This window comes from Falco biarmicus, chromosome 3 (assembly GCF_023638135.1).
Source record: "Falco biarmicus isolate bFalBia1 chromosome 3, bFalBia1.pri, whole genome shotgun sequence".
Lineage (NCBI taxonomy): Eukaryota > Metazoa > Chordata > Aves > Falconiformes > Falconidae > Falco > Falco biarmicus.
Window position 1 is genome coordinate 57,314,712 of NC_079290.1, and position 16,815 is coordinate 57,331,526.

A 16,815-nucleotide genomic window follows, 5' to 3' on the forward strand; every position below is an offset into this window, starting at 1 on the left:
GTTTTTGTGATAGACTGCAGCACATGGAAATCTTGCATGACAGCAGTACAAGATGGGACTCAATCTGGTTGATTCCCCTAGAGAAAGGACCCTAGAGACTATGTTTGCAGAGAATCTGTGCAGTAGAGGGATGGACATCTTCTGGGTAAATCTTCTGTTGTCAGACTACAGAGTTTTTAAAACACACAAATTCCACCTGATTTCCTGAAAGGTGAAAAACATATCTCTAGCTTCTGCTGCTTAAACTGCAACGGCATTCAGTAATTCCTGGTTAGGCATGGTACAGTCTATTTTAAAATCAATACTTTGTTTTATTAAAGCATATGGTTTAGTGCAAGTTTATTCTACACTAGTTTGGAAGAAAGTAAAAGGTCACTAAACAAGACAAAAGAAGCCAATATTCTTGGCAAATTTTGTTTCCCATGGCAGCCATGGCTGTTTGACCTACAAAGTGCAATGTAGGCTTCAGAGTGGCCATACTGCCTTCAGTGAGCTCAGTCTGAATTGGCCTTAGTAATACCCTTAAATACCACAAGTGCCTTTAATTTTTTGAATGTGACTCTTGCCTGTTCAGGATGCCCTGTCCTCCCTGTTAAGTTGGTTCGTCAAGAAAGGATGGCCTAGGAGTGGGTCTGTTGAGTGTAAGTCTGGTTGCTTTTCCTTCCATGTACATCCCTCTAGTTACAACAGTAATGTGGTCTTTCAATTTGCTAGTGAAATTAATATAATTCTAAATCCTCTCTTTTTTCTTCTTCCCCATAAGAAGAAAGAAGCTTTCCCTGCTCACCCCATAGCACTTTTTAAGACTCTGGAGCACTTTTTACCAGTCATTTTTCTGGTACTGCTGCATGGTGACACTCACAGTCACTCACAACCACAGTATAAGCACGACTAAAACCAACTGCTTCTCCATTAAACTCAAGAGCTGAAGTGTTACACTCATCACAGTGCTCTTTCCTAAATAGGAAACTTAAATAAGTTTTTTTTTCTTCCTTCTCTGGTTGGTATGTAAATGACATAATTTGGCCTGCTATATAAATTGCAGAGTTAGAAGCCAACTTGAAAGTCCTTCAGCTGATGTTTCAATTAATACTTTTCAAGTACACTCTCTTCATGCTCTAGAATTTAATCTGTTTATGCCATTATACTCTTATTATCATATGAACCAAACTAAATCAGGCCAAGGTTCTCTGTGGTGCTGTGTGGCATTAGTGGTATGTTTGCCAAGCACTCTCTGATGTCACCTAACCACAGGTACTGCATGCTGTGGGGTAGCTGACATGTTCACACAAGGGTGGCATACATGACACAGCCTGAGACCATACCCTTGGCAGTGGAAGAAGATGGTCCTGAGCACAAAGCACCTATGAGTAAGTCCCTAAATAAATCCCTTACTCTCTGCGTTTGTTTTCTTAGGCAGTGATCTCTTTTGAACAAAAGCAATTGGTCTGATTCTGCCTTCCCATGGGTACTGCACTTTGTGACCCCTCAAATATGTCGTCTCACATGGCGGAGAAGTGCATGGTGTGTGCTCCTTTCTAGTGCCTGTACAGTCCTGATCACACCAATAATAAATAACAGCAAATAATATATTTTCCTTAAGTTCTACTTGTCACATATTTTACCTGATGATCTAAGAATTAACCTGTTCTAGGTCTTGTTGGGGTTTTTTTTGCAGCAGAACTTCAGATCCTTTACCTGGTTTCTCCATCTTCCTCTTAATATCTTAAAAAATTAGGGCTGAACCGTGCAAACTGGGTAATAGCTGGCCCAGTGCTCTCTGGGGTCTCTGGGTATGGAAATACCTGTGGCTGCAGCACCAGCCATGGTGGGGGAGCTCCTCCTCAATAGCTGTGGTGCAAGAGCCATGTACTTCTCAGCCGGAGGTTAAACTGTCAAAACAAGGCTTGCTGGGACTCCAGGAAGCTTGTTCTTGGCTCTCCACATGGAAGGACTGTCACCCCTCATCTCTTACCCATGGTGTGAGGAGCACGGGGCCCAGAGTGCTGGGGGAGACAGCTGCAGATGAGTTTGTGCAGCCTGTTACATGGTGTAAGCTCTTTTTGACTCTTTCTGTGCTTGGAAAAAGAGCAGTGTTCCTGGCTTTATTGCCTGGTTTCACAGCCATATATTCGTACAGGTTTTTTACCCTGGCTAGTGTGATTACAAAGGAAATAGTGCAGTAGCTCCTCAAATCGAGGGAAAATAGCAAATCAAAACACACACTGATCTCCTTAGCCAGTGTGCCAACTACCATAGAGTTGGGGAAAATGCCATGCATGTGATTTTGCTGCATGTGAAAATGAAGGGAAAGGAAATGAAAAAACATTCCACTCTGTCCTTTAAAAATGTGTACCTACAGGGTTGAAGCAACCATGAGTGATGCTGTGCAGATGGTTTTTCTCTTGCCAGGGAGAAGTGTAGTGGGGCCAGAGTCTTTTAATCTGTCATGTATATAACCTGAGATTTACAGTTGGAATCAGACTTGAAAATGTAAATGGATTTTCAATTGCAGTCTGCCCCATCATAATGGCTTTCATTCAAAGCTTTGTCTGGGTAGAACATCAGCTGTTCTGCCTGTGTTTTTTCTTGTTTTATTTAATTTTTAGACTTTTCTCATATGTAAAATGCCAGGAGATAGACGCAGACTGGGAGACCTCGTGGTGATGTCTGCTAAAGAAATAAAGTGCTGTCAGTAATACTTCAGTGAAACTATGTTTAGAAGTGTTCTTCCTTATCTAACGTTGCAAAACACAGGAGGAGAGAGTTGTTTTCAGCTAGTAAAGAGCCCTGACCCGGACTTTGGATCAGTTTCCTACTCCTAACATGGCTAATCTGGATAAAACAGGTACAGAGATCTGATCTACCTTTGAAATTATTATTTTTTCCTTGAAATCACCAAGTGGTGACTGTTGAGAGTCCACTGGAGGCTCCAAGTTTTGCCCCTTAAAGTTAAAAACTGGGGAAAGCCAGTGAGCGCTCATTCAAAAATGCCACCTTTAAAACCAATTCAAGCACTTGGGTATTTGACATTGAACAGTCTCTGGTGTTCAAATTCAACAATCTTTTTTCAAATTCTATGTCTTTTTTAAAAACTGAACTACCTCCTTTTTGTTTTAATAATTCCTCTTTTTCAACATCTGTACATTTCTGCTGTTTATTACAATTATTAAAGATGCATGTTTGACTGTTCATAAAGTGCACCTGTTCAATACAGATACCAATGACAGTTTAGTACGGAAATAGGAGTTACGAGTCCAAATACTGGTGTGGACCTATTTCCCACTGCAGACATTGTTTCATTGCTTGGAGATCTGCTGTATGTTCTTTCTTCCAGAGTTGAGCTCTGTACTTCTGATACAGCTCTGTACTTCTAATAAAAGTAGAAAACATTCCGTGTTTCAAAACTTGTGTAGGAGGAAAAGGACACGTAGCGAAAACCAACTAACCACCAAAACAAAAGCCCCAACCCAGCTCCCTGGAGACTTGGAGCCACCAGGAATTTTTGTTTGTGCTGGGAAAGTAGTACATGACTTCAGGCACCGACTGAACGGCATGCTTTTCTCACAAGGCAAGGAGGTAGTCTTTTCACAACCAAGAATGGGAATTATGAGAACCACGACAGTGCCCTGTTATATTGTTTCTGAGAAGAGAGCTCCTTTGTGGTTGATCTTACTAGAAACCATGATGAGAACATCAGTGTTGATTTTCCTCCTCAGTCATTCTCCATCTATTTCTTTTCTCTTCCCTATCCCTTTCCCTTTCTCTCTGCTCCCTTTCTGTCCTCAACTCTTCTCTCTTTACCTTTCCTCTCTCTTTGTCTCCCAGTTTCTTTGAAACACTGCAGGGTTCCACCTGCCCATCAGAAGAAGGATCAGCAAGAAGGCTGTACCTGCAGTTGTTTGCTTCCACAAGCAGATGACAAGCTGTCTGCTGTTCAAATATCAGTTCATGCCGTTCTCACAGGCATTAATCCAGGAATATTATTTGCCTGCTGCAGTGGGATACTGCAATGCCAAGGGATGTTTTGTCTGATTTCCACTTCTAGACTTTTATTTTGACATTAAAAAAAGGTGGACAAAAATACACTGTTGCCATTCAGAAAAATAATTCATCATCTGTTTTATATGAGTGCGGGTAATAGAGCTGGAATTAAGAAAATGTCATCTTTGCAATATGCCCAGACTTCTGAATGAGAGGGATTCCCGAACAAACTTCTTCCAAAGTCACATTTCAGACTTGCAGCTTCCACCAGCAGGACCTCTGGCAAAGCTGGCAGGAGTACAACTGCAAATGCGGGGAGTTTGGAAGCAATTTTCAGAGCCTGGAACCACACCAATGCCTGAGCTGTGGAATTGTGTCTTGGCAGGACAGATAGATCAGAAAAAGAAGTCACATGCTAATCTCTGAATGGGAGATTTTAATCTCGTGAAGATAAAGGGCCTAGGTCTGACCTGCAGTTAGATTCTGCTCTGGTGTAAAGCCAGAATAAGTGTGCTTAAACTCAGACCTACAGACTGATTTCTGAAATGCCTTAAAAAAAATGCTTATAAAAAGCTAAGCACTTGTAACCTACTCTTAATTCAGCAGGAAACCATCCTCTATACCCATTTTTTTGCTCCCTATCCTCTAGCAGTACTAACAAGAGTACAGAAACTTCCACCATTCAGCAAGAAGCCCAGCATGTCCTCAGATAATCCCTTGTGGGGCTGGACGATGGGACCAAAGCCAGGCGCTGTTGTAAGGGCTTCCCGTTGTTTGTTCCCAACCATCCCTTACTGCATCTCCAGATGAATGGCTCCACACTGACCACTACAATTGCTTGACAGTCCCAGGAGAGATGCTATTTAAATTAAAGGGCAGCACTGGAATGAGAACAAATGTGTCTAAACTGGACATAATTGCATTCACGCTGGTTATTAAAAGATGATTCTTAATAAAGTTTTTGAAGAGCAGCCAAAATTAATAAAGGGGCAAAGAACCCCCTAATTATTTTTAAAGTAGAACTTGGTACTTTTTTGGAAGACCTATTGAAGTTGGGCTGCAGAGGAGTCAATGGTCTTAGTCCTTTACCCTTCTTCCCTCTGATCAAGGAGCCTCTTGGTAATTTAGTGTCATTTGTTAACTCTTACCCACAGAAGACATTGCTCTCTACCAGGCTGATGTTGCTCTGCTGTGATCACACTGAGCTCTGCTCTTCAAAACAGCAGCAGAAGGGGCCGCCTCCCATACGCATGGTGATGTGGGGGAGACACCATTCTGTTTAATTCGGCATTGAGAAGTCTGCTCCCTTCGCTGAGGTTTACGAAAACTAATTTGCTTTATGTCGACGTTGGTTTCATTCAAAAAAATGACCTCTAAAAATTTCCTTCCTAACATATAAAACCAAAATCTGCCAAACTGAGACATCAAAATTAATTATATTCTTGAAAATTTCCTTTTTTCTCCAGTCACAAGATGGGGCTTACAATACTGACATGCCTCTGGGAAGCCCTTTGGGTAAGAAAATCCTCACAGCACGCATGGTCTTCTCTAAAAAGAGCATTATTTACATAGTGATTTGCTTTTATTGTACTGGTATGATAAAAAAAAAATTACGCAAATTTTGGAGCATTACACTGAGTTTATTTTGAAAAAGAAATCAAAGAATGTTTTTTTCATCTCTGAGCCAGATGGAAAGAAAAAACAAACGTATTCCATCGTAAGAAAGAAAACACATGAGAACTTTCAAAAATGTTTTAGCCAAGTGTTTTGAGTTTTTTTCCTTTTCACTAAACAGCATGGAAAAAATGATGTGGAAACAGTGAATGAACAAATTGATTTTGGTTTTAGGAAGGCCCGGTTTCTGGGGAACAAGGGTTTTGTCCATAAGGCAGTGTGCTTTCCTACCTATAGATACACAAACTACCTCTGAGTGAGTGTGGGTAAGCACCGGGAGCCTCCTTCTCCCACTCCTGCCCAGGCCCTGGGAGAAGCAGGGTGTCCCAGTGTTGGGGAGTGCCAGGCATAGGCGGCTGTCCCACTGCCTTCCTGCACCCCTGTGAGCTCTGACGCCCGCATGCAGCAGCGCAGAGCCTGCTCCAGGGGCAGGGTGTTCACAGAGGAGCAAACACCTCCAGGGCACACAGAGACATCCGCAGAAGTGTGAGGGAAAAATCAAAGCAAGTCTGGACGCTGGGGCTGGAGACATTTTGTTCCCTTTGGATGCTACATCTGTGTGAACCTCTGTGCTTTTAACCAAGGAAGCTACACTGGGGAAAAGTGGTTTTGTTTTCTCACACGTGAATCGACTTGGCTGCCTTTCCCCTACGCATCGCATCGCTGAGTGGTTTCCTCTGACAGCCAGTGATCAGAGTTCTAGTTCCTGCTACTTGGTAAAAACAGGAGCTATTGCCAGGAACAGAAAATTAAAAGAGGAGGTCAGCCATATGAGAGAATCAGCAAGATCAGATTAGCCATATAAACAGCCGATTTAAGCTAGATACAATAATGGCTAATCTAGGGACTGATCCTGCTCTGCTCAAAGCATCCTTCACTTGGGGGCCCATCTGAGGTGCTTTGCGTGCTAGGACAGTGAATTGCAAGAGGGAGTCCTTGCTTCTTAAGACCTTAAAGGTCTTGTTCAGCTCACACCTTTAAAACCAAGTTTCTAGCACCTAGGTGTTGCAAGAACAATGCACTAAAACTGCAATTAAGGGATAAAATGGTTACAGTCACGCTTAGAACTAGGATGATGTAAGTGAGAAGGAAGGCTTTAATGAAAATAATTTTCAACGGTTTGATTTTTAATACCTACAAGTGCTTCTGGCTCCACATCTCTCTTGGTTACACTAACATGCACAAAGTAAACAACATTCACTTCCATGTCTCCACTTAGTGCTTCCTTTATTGGAACATTTGCAGGTATTATTTATAGACATCAAAAGGGATGAGAGTTTGAGATTTATAAGCTCTAATCAGCTGAAGGTGTTTCCAAATAAATAAATGAAACAAGTCAGAAATGCCATTAAGAAATCCAGCACTGGATGTAAATCACAATGCCTTTGCACCCTCTCTGCCTTCCCCTCCCCTTCTTGCCACAGTCCCAGTGCTTGCCAGGGTATAAGAACTTGCATTTAGTTTGATGGGAAGCAAGAAAAAGGACAATGGAAATGTGCACGCAGTATGCCAAGTTACAGTATTTGTGCATAAGAAGGAAAGCCAAAACTCGAGCTGGGACAAAATAATTTCCTATCGCTTAAAGCTTTCCATACAACCTGCATTATCGCTCAAACTATACAGAAAGCAGATTTAAAGGGGATGTTTTCCAGACCCTGTGTGGCAACTCTGACTTTCATGACAGTTTCTTGGCCCTTCCTGGTGTCCTGCTTGCACCCCTGCCAATCTCTCCTTTCTGTGACACGCTCCTGAGCTCTGTAACATTCCTCTGGTCCTTCCAGCGATGTCTGTCTTTGTTGCCGTTTGACACCTCCGTTTCCCTCCTGCGGGAATACTGGGTCACAAGGAAGGTCTATCTCAGCCCAGCCAGGCCAGATTTTAAGGATGACTGGACACGCCAGGAACACAACTGCAGCATCCTTCTCCAGCTAGCTTTGCCTAATGCGACATGCTTTGCTTCAAATGTGAACAGAGTTTGAGCCCAGGCACATTTTGTTTCTCTGTTAAAGGTGGACAATTAGAGTATTATTATAGATAATTACAATCTAGTACAGAAATTCTCTTTGAAATGAGTATTTAATCCATAAACATGGTGCGTCCGTAAACTGTGCTAGTTCAGTAGTTATTTCCATGCTAAGGCCATCCGACTGCTTGTAGTTTAGCATAGCTGCTGTGCTAGTTTTCAACGAACTAAGCAGCTACCCCTGCTAAACAGCCATTTCTGTAACCTTGTGCAGGTGTAAGCACAGCTATAGCTCTTGATCACCACTGTGCAGAAAATCTCTTTAGAGCGACTGGAGGACACTAGATGACTTTGGATCATCTCATCTTGATAAGTACCACCACTGCTACTGCTGAAGTAAGAGGAGGATGAAATTGGGGTAAGGAAGCAGTACAGCTAAGGGCTTACACAGAGGTTTCTCATTAACTTCTTTTGTCAACAGAAGTCTATCACATCAGTAAAAAGCAGGAAGAACATCATTTAACGTGGCAGATGCTCAGAATGGGCTTATTTCACCTAAATAAGCAAACATTCAAAACAGTGTTTCTAATTCAGTGTGGCTCTGTGAAGCTCCACTCACCAGGATTTGTGAGGGTCTCTGGGTGTACAAAGTAACAGTTTTGCACCCCGTTATCCAGAAATAGCAGTTTAACATTATCTCCACGGGCACTGTGCAAATATATATGTAAACACTACAGCATGTATCTACACACAACTTCTAGGTACAGCATGACAGCGTGTATGGCAGAATCATATTGTATTCAAAACCTGATGAAAAAGCCAAAAGAAAAGTGTCAGGAAATCCAGACTGAAGAAAAGCCCTGCCTTCAACATGTAGTTTCTGCAGCTGCAATACACAAACCTTTCAATTTTAATCAAACATGCAATTTTCATGTTTTTCCTGTCTCATATCTAATATGCTCCACAGGAAAGATTCCCAAATGCATCATTTTGCACATTTTCAGTAAGAAAATTAGTTTAAATCAAAAAGCCATCCCCCCTGAATGAACACTGGAGGGAATGTAGGATATAGGAAAGCAGCAGTCTTTTATTAGTTGGTATTAGAAGCAATACTTGAACATCTGAAGTACAAAATCTTGTCTCTTTCCAACAGAGCTGGAGTATTTCAGCAAACTTATCTGCATCGGCCAAGGTAAACGGCAGGTCAGAAAGCAATGGAAAAACAACTCTCCTTCCCAAGAAGGCAAAACAACTTCCTTTGTGGTATAGCATGTGGCCATGCAGAGCACAAAACCTGGGAACTGAAACAAGGGTTTCTGCTAATGAACTTTAACTGGTTGCTAATTTTTTAAATTCCTGATAAGCAGCACTGCTGCCTAGACAACGGCTCATGGGACCATGGAGGAAACTGGCTGGATGATGATATCATCTCATTAGCCACACTGCCTTCTGTTTTGCAGCACATTTTATTTTCTAGTATGTTTGGGAGAGAAGTACTGGTCCAAGAAAACAGAGATGCCAATTTACAAAGCACTTTGGAGAATGCAAATTGATTAGACATTTCCAAGTATGGCCTATTTTTTCTCACCAAATTTTGAAATGTCTTAAAAAGAAACATTTTAGTGTGTGCAGCTCCTTTGTTTCAGTTTTCATAAAATATTTCATCTGGGCTTGACTTGCAATATGGCTAGCACCTACTGGGGTAGAATTCCCTGTGAGAAGGAAGAATGGAAACATTTCAAAGTCATTCTTAAAAGCTGGTGATTTACTTCTGTGGCGTTTTCTCATGAGCAGAAGGCAGGCACGAAGGCAGGCAGGATGGCAGGCAGACAGGAAAGAAGGCAGGCAGGTGGAAAAAGCAGGCAGGCAGCAAAGAAGGAAGGAAGGAAGGAAGGAAGGAAGGAAGGAAGGAAGGAAGGAAGGAAGGAAGGGAAAGTTTTTATTAACATGGTCTTTGCATAGTACCCTGATGGAACACTGGCTGTGATCAGAGCTCTGAGTATCTAGTCCTTAGTCAATTGTTATACATGCAGACCAGACTGCATATAATAAGGCAAACACTATCTAAAATCTGCTTAAAAAGTTATTTACCAGAAAAACCATCTGGGAAAGTACAAACATTTCTAACTGGGAAAATATTTCTCTATAGCTGAGCTAGGCCTGACAGCAAACCTTAATGAATTATTAGTACCTTTATTGTTTTCTTTGGCCCCTGTGCACTATATTTGTAAAAAAAGTCAGTAAAAAAGAGAACAATTGTAAAAAGCAAATATTTTGTACAAAAATACAAAGTTTTAAAAGCTCTTAAAAGTATATTCCATATTATTGATAAGAGTTGGACTATATATATATATTTATATAAATCTATATATTCGTGTATCTGTATAATTTTCCTACATTTGGGATTTTAACAGATGAAACATACTGTTTACACAGTTACTTTATATGTTTTTCTATATGGGTGACCAACAGTCTTACTCAGATTGACAGAATGTCTTTTCTCAGAAGACACAAGTTGCTTATGTATGTGGTTACGGTTGGAAAGAAAATTTTGTAACAGATTTAGTCCAACGGTATTTCCTGATGCTGTGAGTTGAAAGGCCTTGAATAATTGCATGATGCTGGAGAGGAGTTGCTGCTGAATTACTTTATGCATTTAAACCAGTTTTCAGCGCTTGCTTCTGTTGGTTGTTTTTTTGTTGTTGTTGTTTGTTTGTTTTTTTCAATTTTGGTAGGCAATGTTGCTCTCTCCCAGGATTTTCTTCTTCTTTAAGTAAATTTCCATAATATGTAGGTATCTGTAAAGTCACAGCCTATTACACTCCAAATATTTGCCCTACAGTATAAAAGAAAAGAAAAACAAAGAGCCTGTGAAGATTAAATGCATTTCCAAAAAGAAAACATACAGAGATCAAGGTATGGAAAAAAATTAAGTGGACTCATATTCTGATCCTGGAGGATAAATATTTGTAAACCATGCAGTTTTCCTAAAATAAAAAATGTATGCAGGAAAACAAGGGCAAATTACTTTGTTACTTACACACGGTCCTTTACTCTGGACATCCAGACAGAGTTCTACACACAGAAAGCTTGTTCAGCACTTTGTTTTGTTTTGGTTTAGGGGGCATTTCTGTGGATGGGATTTACTTTTGCTCTAGCTGATATTTTCATCTGCCTTCACTGAAATTCAGCTTACAGGTTTGCCACTGGAGCAGCCAGGCACTCTTGGCAAAGCAACGTTTAAACAGGTTGTATGGAGGAGGTAATGTTTTAGGCAGAACCCCACCATGAACACAACCACCTAGCTCTGTGATGGTGGGCCTGGGCTCTAAGCAGCTTTGTGAACCACCTGCCCTCTGCCATTGCAGAAATTCCTGTATAACCAGAAAGATATGCCCCAAGGCAATCATCTGGGTGACTGCTGGGCCACATTGGCAGTTTATGAGTCCTTCACTCCAACTGCAACAGATGAGTTGCTTACGGCCTGTGAACCTGGCCTCTCAGCCCTATGGGACATCTGGCAGCAGTGGGAATTTTAAGACCTCCTTAGCAGTCACCAAGTTCCTCCTGTTGCACAAACTCTCAAAAGAGAGTTGTCTTGGTTTTTGAAGGCTGGTCCCTGAGCCATCCCGAGGCCAGCTTTTTCCCCTTGTGTGGCCACTGAGTCTATAAAAATAGCTTCTAGTGTGGCCAGGGCATGGAGCACATACCAAATCATGCCTGAAATTTTAGGCATGTTTAAAGTCTACAGGAGGTGGTCAAGATGCAGAGCATGCCATGACTACAGCCAGCTAAGAGGCTGCTCTTTCTGAGTGCAGTAAACCTGCATCTGTATCGTGCAGAGTATTAGAAAAGCGCATATTGGGCTGGGTCTGGGTAGAAGGGCTCTGCATGATTCCCCCTCTTCCTCAAAAAGGCACTGCCATATCATCTAGCCTGGATGTCCTCCCCTCTAGCTGTGGAATATTTATTATGGGTAGGGTGAAATAATCAAACCAAACACATTGCTTACCTTTGTCCATGTCTTTTTCACAAATGAAATTGTTAACATCTTCACAGTAGAAGTCATTCCAGAGCCCAGCATAGATCAGCCCAGCGCAATCTTCCCCTGGCCCATGCCCATGACTCCAGTTATCAGGTTGCCCGGTTTTCCAGTTTCTTTCAACCAAAAAGCAAGAGATATGATTGCACAACACAGCACACGTGACAGCTTTTCACCACAAGAAATTAACAAAAACATCATGAGATCTGTTCTGAACGGGAAATACACATTGAAACAAACAATACATGACTTGCTGAAAATGGAAAACAGATGTATTACAGAGAAGGGAATCTATTCGGCCTTGGGCTGCCAAAACTCAGAGACCTAAAATTAGACCAATGAACTTTTAGTTTCTGAATGTACATGCGCATACAGTGGGAGTGCTCCATGCTCCACGTGCGTTGCCCGAAACCTGCAAAGCCTGTACACTGCATTCCTGCCGGCAGATGGGACTGAGAAGAGCCCACAGGCTCACAAGTGCTGCCAAGGTAGCAGCACCCTGCCGCTGCCCACCGCAAAGGTGCTCAGCCCTCCGACTGCACTGAGGCAGGCCTCTTGGGAGGAACTGCAAAGATTTGTGTGATTTATGGACCCGTGCTTGGATGGGAAGTGAATTTTTGGACTTAGAAGGAAAGTATGAAGAGTATATATATATAAAACGATCTTTTGAGATCGTTAGCTTTGATGGTGAAACTTAACACAGCATGTAAAAAGCTTGCAGCAAGTGCTTCCTCATCCTGTTTTTGTTTAACAAGTAAGAAATGCTTCCAACCTCAGGATTTCAAAGCTCCATTTTGCTGAAGACACAGGTTATTGAAGGGAGCTTGTGATTGCTGGCTGATACAGTCTATGCTCAGCTAAAAAACTCGCCTGCCTGACAGAGAACATCTGACAAGGCACCTGGAGGACACACAGCTTTCCAGAAGTAATGAAATACTTAGAAAACCAGTAACTGACAGCTCTGAGGTTACAACAGGGCACCTAAAACCAGTGTAGTGGAAACCTATTGAAAGCAGTGACTGAAGTGAGAATCAGTCACAGTGCTGCCGTAAAGAGAAAGAAAGATGAAAATAGGGAGGGACAAAACAGGAAAAATATTACAGCTCATTTGAAATGCCATGGACTTTTTCCATGTTTCTCATCAAAATGAACGCCAATGAGATCATAGATAACCATTTCGTAACATCTGACTGACTGATGCCTGTTTTTCTGGAGTACAGCATGCTCAGCTCTATAAACTCTTTAGTCCACTCCTCAGTATTAAAAAATTGGGTGGTTGCAATCTGTTCCATTTAGGACAAATTAGGTGTAGCCCCAGGATTCCTGGAAAGCTGCCAATTCAGTTCTCAACTGGCCAAAGTGTAGACACCCTCATTTCATGCATTTTCCTTATGTTTAATGTTTTCCACTCAGATTTGGGCTTTATCTAATGGCTGGTCATTTTTTATCAGAACGAGCACTCTATTTATAGCCAGTTGTAATGCAAATAAGGAAAGTTCAAACCAAGACAGCAAAACTGTCTGTGCTTTCCATCTCAACTTTGTAATAAAAGTCAGGAGCAAATGTTTTGGCAAGAAACACTGTGCTGTGCAGTTATGCGATTCTTTCATTCAGCATTCAGTTTTCTTCCTGGCAAGGAAAGAAAGCCTTGTGCATAGAGAAGGAGAAGAGAAAAAACCAGTTCAACAGCACCCTCAGTAACAAATGATTTCATTGGCACCTACAACCTCCTGGATCCATTGGATAATTTCTAGGTGCTGCTTTTAGAAGTGTCAGCAAGAGTGTCAGCATCTGCAGAAAATAAACATAATTGTTTTTTATTTACGTACGTGTAAACTGGTAAGGATCCATCCAGCCATCTCCATTCATTTTCCTTCTCTGAATCCGTTAGTCCAATCCAGAAGCTGCCTTTCCCCAAAATCTGTCTTTTTATCCATTGCTGTGGAGGAAAGATCTTAGTCCATAACAAACACAACCATCTTTGGAGCCAATAAGCTACTCTGGTTTCATGAGCATCTTTGTTATCAGAATAGGAAGGGCCAGAGAAATTTTTCTAAGCTGACAACATGTTTCAGGAGTTGGCCTTGTGACCTTTCATCCACACTAGAATCCATCACAGTGTTTGCATGTGAGGTAGGTAGAGCGAGCTAGGCATGAAAATTAGGGTGACATAAAGTCACAACCAATGTCTTATAGATACAAACTGAAAAGACCCCAGAGTAAGCAGCTGTATCTTGACATCCCCACTGCTACTGTAGCCACCGAATAATTGCATTGAGCAGTAGTAAAAGTATAGATTAAAAATATTTTTTGGTCGCAGTAGTCTTAGGCTGCATGTATGAAATCGGACAAATTAAAATTAAATTAAATTCACCACTGCAAAAAACACATTTTAGACAGTATTCAAGGCATAATGGACTCTTTAAAGGTTTTAAACTCTTGTAATTCTCACCAGCCTTTCTGGCTGCTCTGTGCCCACCACCTCCAGGGACAGCACCAGCTCTGCTCACACTGCCCTTCTGCACATGGAGAAGTTGCTGTGCAGGCAGAGGGTGACAACATGCTAACTGGAATCAAACACTATGTCTACTTCACTAGACAAAACCATGATGCTCTCAGCTTCCCACTTGCTTTGTGGCTTCTACATGTCACATAACTTTAAACACTCTCCTTGAAAAACAGAAAGACAAGGTAATTACCTGCTCCTCTTTGTTGTTTATGATGACCAAGCGTGATGCCTTCTCTTCACAGAATAACTTTGCCTCTTCAAAAATTTCTCTTTCAATTGAAAAGTAGTAGCACTTTTCTGTATAGTTCTTCCAATGAGGAGAACAACCTGTGATGTGAATTTTTTGTGTTAAGCCAGTTACTGATAACTCAACAGGCCAGTGATACCTTTCTGCGTAGGGCCAATAATAAGCGGATGATCCCATACATGCTTCCACCTAAAGTATTTACATACAGTTCAGGAATTTACTTATTAGGATCCTGACTCTGTGATATCAAGGCTAAACTGGGTAGTCAAGGGGATTACTTATTATACTAATGGTGCCTTTTCTTTAGCTGTAAACATTAACTTAAATCAGCTTCAGGCATCAGGAGGAAGACCAACAGGTATGGCTTCACTTAACAGGGCTCTTTGTGATAAATCACAGAGATTTAGTCTAAGGTAGCAGAGGTTTATCTGAACCAGTAACTAAGTGGTGAGCACCCTCCACTACATACATTTGTATCTCGGTAAATGATGCATGCGGTGTGTTGATAGCTTACCATTAGCCTCCGGCACCGACGTAGGTTCACTTTGTAGTGCCATCGGCATCCCCGGCCCTGGAGGCCCTGGTGGGCCAGGTGGGCCCTTTGGGCCAGGCAGCCCAGGGACTCCGGGTAGCCCAGGTAGTCCTCGAGGTCCTGGTACCCCTGGCTCTCCCACAGTTCCTTGCAGGCCTTGAAATCCTGGTGGGCCTTGTAGCCCAGGTGGACCATCTTTGCCTTGTGGACCTGGTGGCCCTGGGTCTCCACTTGGTCCAGGCAGACCCGTCTTGCCAGGAGAACCTCTCTGACCTTTGGAGCCAGGCGATCCTCTTGAACCTTTCCCTCCTTTTTCTCCTGGTGGCCCAGCTGGCCCAGGTGGGCCCTTCTCACCTGCAGGTCCTGGTGGTCCGGGCTCCCCTTTCTCTCCTTTTTGTCCTTTTAGGCCAGCAGGGCCAAGAGGGCCTTGAGGGCCTCTGTCACCTTTAGGTCCCCTTGGACCAGGAGGGCCTGAAACAAGGCAAGCATGCAAAGTGGGAATACGGACAGAACACAAAACAAAATGCCCACGTGGGGTCCTGTTTAATATATCTCAGACCAGCAACACTGGATATTCAGCACTGTGAAAACCGGGCTAACAGCTACTTTGAGCAGTGTGTGTAAAAGTACGTTTTCCTCTCAGGTGTTATACACCATTGCTCTTTCCTCAGTCTTCATGAAATACAGGATACAGAAGAAAATAATCCAGTGCACCTTGTCCTGTGAACTGGACAGTGATACCGTGTCCCAGGTGACAAGCCAAGGCGCCAGTCCCTGCAAGACACACTCCATACTGTTGATGCACCGATCCTGCATGTTGATGCTCCCATTCCCTTACGCTGCTATGCTCCCTTTTCCTTCTAGCCACATCCCTCTGCTCTTAGACTACTGGACTCTCTCCTGCAATGACCCTGTTTGCTGCTCTGTCAATAATGGATTGTCAAAAAAGAGACAAAATGATGGCTAGCGAGCAATAGGCTGACTGTGAAAAAGAACAGAAGTACTAGTTGCTAACTGGCTGGCCATAACAAGAAAGAGAACAATACCCATGATAGGAAATGGCAGTATTTTGACAGCAATAAACAACAAAATAATTCTGGTTTTTGATCACAGATGAGCAAATGCTTTGCCAATACCACGCACCCCCACCCCTTCTACCAATCTACATCATTTAAACTCCTCCAGAGATAAATACCTAAACTGGTGTCATTTAGGCCTGGTTGAAATGAGAAAGGTCAATGTAACTGACATGTAATCTTGCCTCTAATTCAGCCTTAGTTTATTTGGAGCAATGGATTTATATTTGTGATTAGAGTTTTAGACCTAACTGGTTCACATCAGGTTGGAAATATGAGTGTTCTCATTTGGGATAATACTTGGCTGGGACAAACTTCCTAAACTTGATGCTATTTGTTTCTGGAGAAAATATAGTATCCCAGGATTAAAAATTAAGCAAAGTGGGATGTTTTCTGGCAGACTAACAACTGGCTTAAAGTGAAATAGCAACTTGTTTTTCAGTAAGGGTGGACCTTTCTGGGAATAGTCCAACGTATATTTTTTAGCCATTTCCTCTTTAGCAGGGATTGGTTTCTTGAGGTTCCACACCTTCACCAGCTTATTTTAGAAACTAAATCAAAAGCAGATCTAGTCAGTCAGTCAGAATAAAATTTTGCTAAGTCAGAACCTTCTTTCATAATATCCCAATTCTAGCTATGTAAAGAAGGCATAGGATAATTAGTAAGGAAAATTCCAGCTACGTTTACATTTCCAAAGTTTAGGATTAGATAGTGGGAAACCCCAGGACTCTGTACCAGCATGCACTAACCTCCATAGAACTAAAGAAGTAACGCAAGCAGGAATTTGG

At 42.1% G+C, this 16,815-nt stretch overlaps 1 protein-coding gene across 1 annotated transcript in view; it reads right to left on the reverse strand.

The window, feature by feature from the left end:
• Positions 1 to 6,868: 6,868 nt before the first annotated feature.
• The window catches only part of COLEC12 (collectin subfamily member 12), a 102,124-nt gene continuing 92,177 nt past the window's right edge, over positions 6,869 to 16,815 (reverse strand). The window contains exons 6-10 of the mRNA XM_056331872.1: positions 14,934 to 15,422; positions 14,363 to 14,499; positions 13,493 to 13,602; positions 11,634 to 11,779; positions 6,869 to 10,457 (exon numbers count right to left, since the gene is read on the reverse strand). Coding sequence (XP_056187847.1) covers positions 10,438 to 10,457; positions 11,634 to 11,779; positions 13,493 to 13,602; positions 14,363 to 14,499; positions 14,934 to 15,422 — 902 coding nt within the window. The 3' untranslated portion in view covers positions 6,869 to 10,437. The remainder of the gene's footprint in view (positions 10,458 to 11,633; positions 11,780 to 13,492; positions 13,603 to 14,362; positions 14,500 to 14,933; positions 15,423 to 16,815) is intronic.